Source organism: Anneissia japonica, unplaced genomic scaffold (assembly GCF_011630105.1).
Source record: "Anneissia japonica isolate Jap-2015-1 unplaced genomic scaffold, ASM1163010v1 scaffold199_len4679917_cov187, whole genome shotgun sequence".
Lineage (NCBI taxonomy): Eukaryota > Metazoa > Echinodermata > Crinoidea > Comatulida > Comatulidae > Anneissia > Anneissia japonica.
In genome coordinates this window covers 4,511,763-4,513,015 of record NW_022686322.1, presented here as the reverse complement: position 1 = coordinate 4,513,015, position 1,253 = coordinate 4,511,763, and the positions used below count along the sequence as shown (strand labels likewise).

At 33.6% G+C, this 1,253-nt stretch overlaps 1 protein-coding gene across 1 annotated transcript in view; it reads right to left on the bottom strand.

The window, feature by feature from the left end:
* LOC117114365 overlaps positions 1–639 on the bottom strand; it is a 7,745-nt gene extending 7,106 nt beyond the window's left edge. The window contains exon 1 of the mRNA XM_033258022.1: positions 472–639. Within this exon, the coding sequence (XP_033113913.1) occupies positions 472–511 (40 nt within the window). The 5' untranslated portion in view covers positions 512–639. The remainder of the gene's footprint in view (positions 1–471) is intronic.
* Between the last annotated feature and the right edge of the window lie 614 nt (positions 640–1,253).

Genomic DNA, 1,253 nt, shown 5'->3' with positions numbered 1-1,253 from the left:
TAAGTAACAATTTCTATGTATATATTTTTTAGTTTCAATATTTGTCTGAAGCTGTCTGTGCTTTAAGTGCTTGTATTAATCGATTATTTGAAATTTGTGCTTCATATGCCTAATTATTTTATTAATATTATTTATTATTTATATTATTATCATTAAGGAAAATAACAATCATATTTCATAATATGATAAATTACTACTAAATGAAAATCGTACACGCCTATTACAATATATCCGTGACTACAAAGATAAATGTTGAGAATAAAATAATATTTCTATTCCAATGTATAGTCTGCACCAACAATAACTGTCCTTTAAATCTGTCACTGTGTTTGGGTTTCCTCATCCGAAACTCTCTCTCTGTTTATGCATACTAAGCATCGTAAATGCTAATGTTTTTAGCCTGGAGTAGAATGGTTTAGGCCTAGGAGAAACATGCATCAACTGATGGACACATTGTCAAACTGTACTTACCGAATATGGCGAGCACGTCGCAAAATCTGATCTTCTCCATGTTCAATTAGAAACGAAACGTCAGAAGAAATTACAACTCAGAATTTGGAGGCTGTCAGTTAGGAAGTCAGAAGGAACGCGCCTCGCTCATGAATATTTTAAACGGGTGTCACGGGATGGACTCCCGAGGGATTATTGCTCATCAAAGCGTCATCATCGCCGTATAAATGCTGTGTCTTCGACCCAATCGAATGAAGTATGCCATATGCTAAATCTACAATACTAAATAATATATAATCACCATCAGTAATCATTTAAAATTAGGCTAGTTATTGAACTTAATTTACCGGTGACTTTTCTTTTAATTTCTTGTATCTTCCATTTACTTTTCAGACAAGCTAACAAACTTATGGTTTATTCAGGTATTTCTAATACTCATCATGTAGCCAAACGTTTTTATATAAAACGCCCAGATATCGTCCAAAACATCTACTTGTACACCATGTTTCTCGTTCAAGATATGTCAGATTTTTAAAGCACATTGCTATATCTGAGCATACACTATGATCTAACAATTTACATCTCGAAAAATATCCACAGAAACCGAGGTGCCGTGCGACTCATCTAACGAATGTAAATTACAGAAATTAAGTCATAAGTTGACTGACATTTAGTTGTTCTCCTGTAGGACATGATGTGATAGGATTCGAATCGGTTCACATGATGACGCGTGAAGATGATTCCACAATTATGAATATACTGCACTGTATTCAGTGATCCTAATGATTCATTGTTAATGAAAA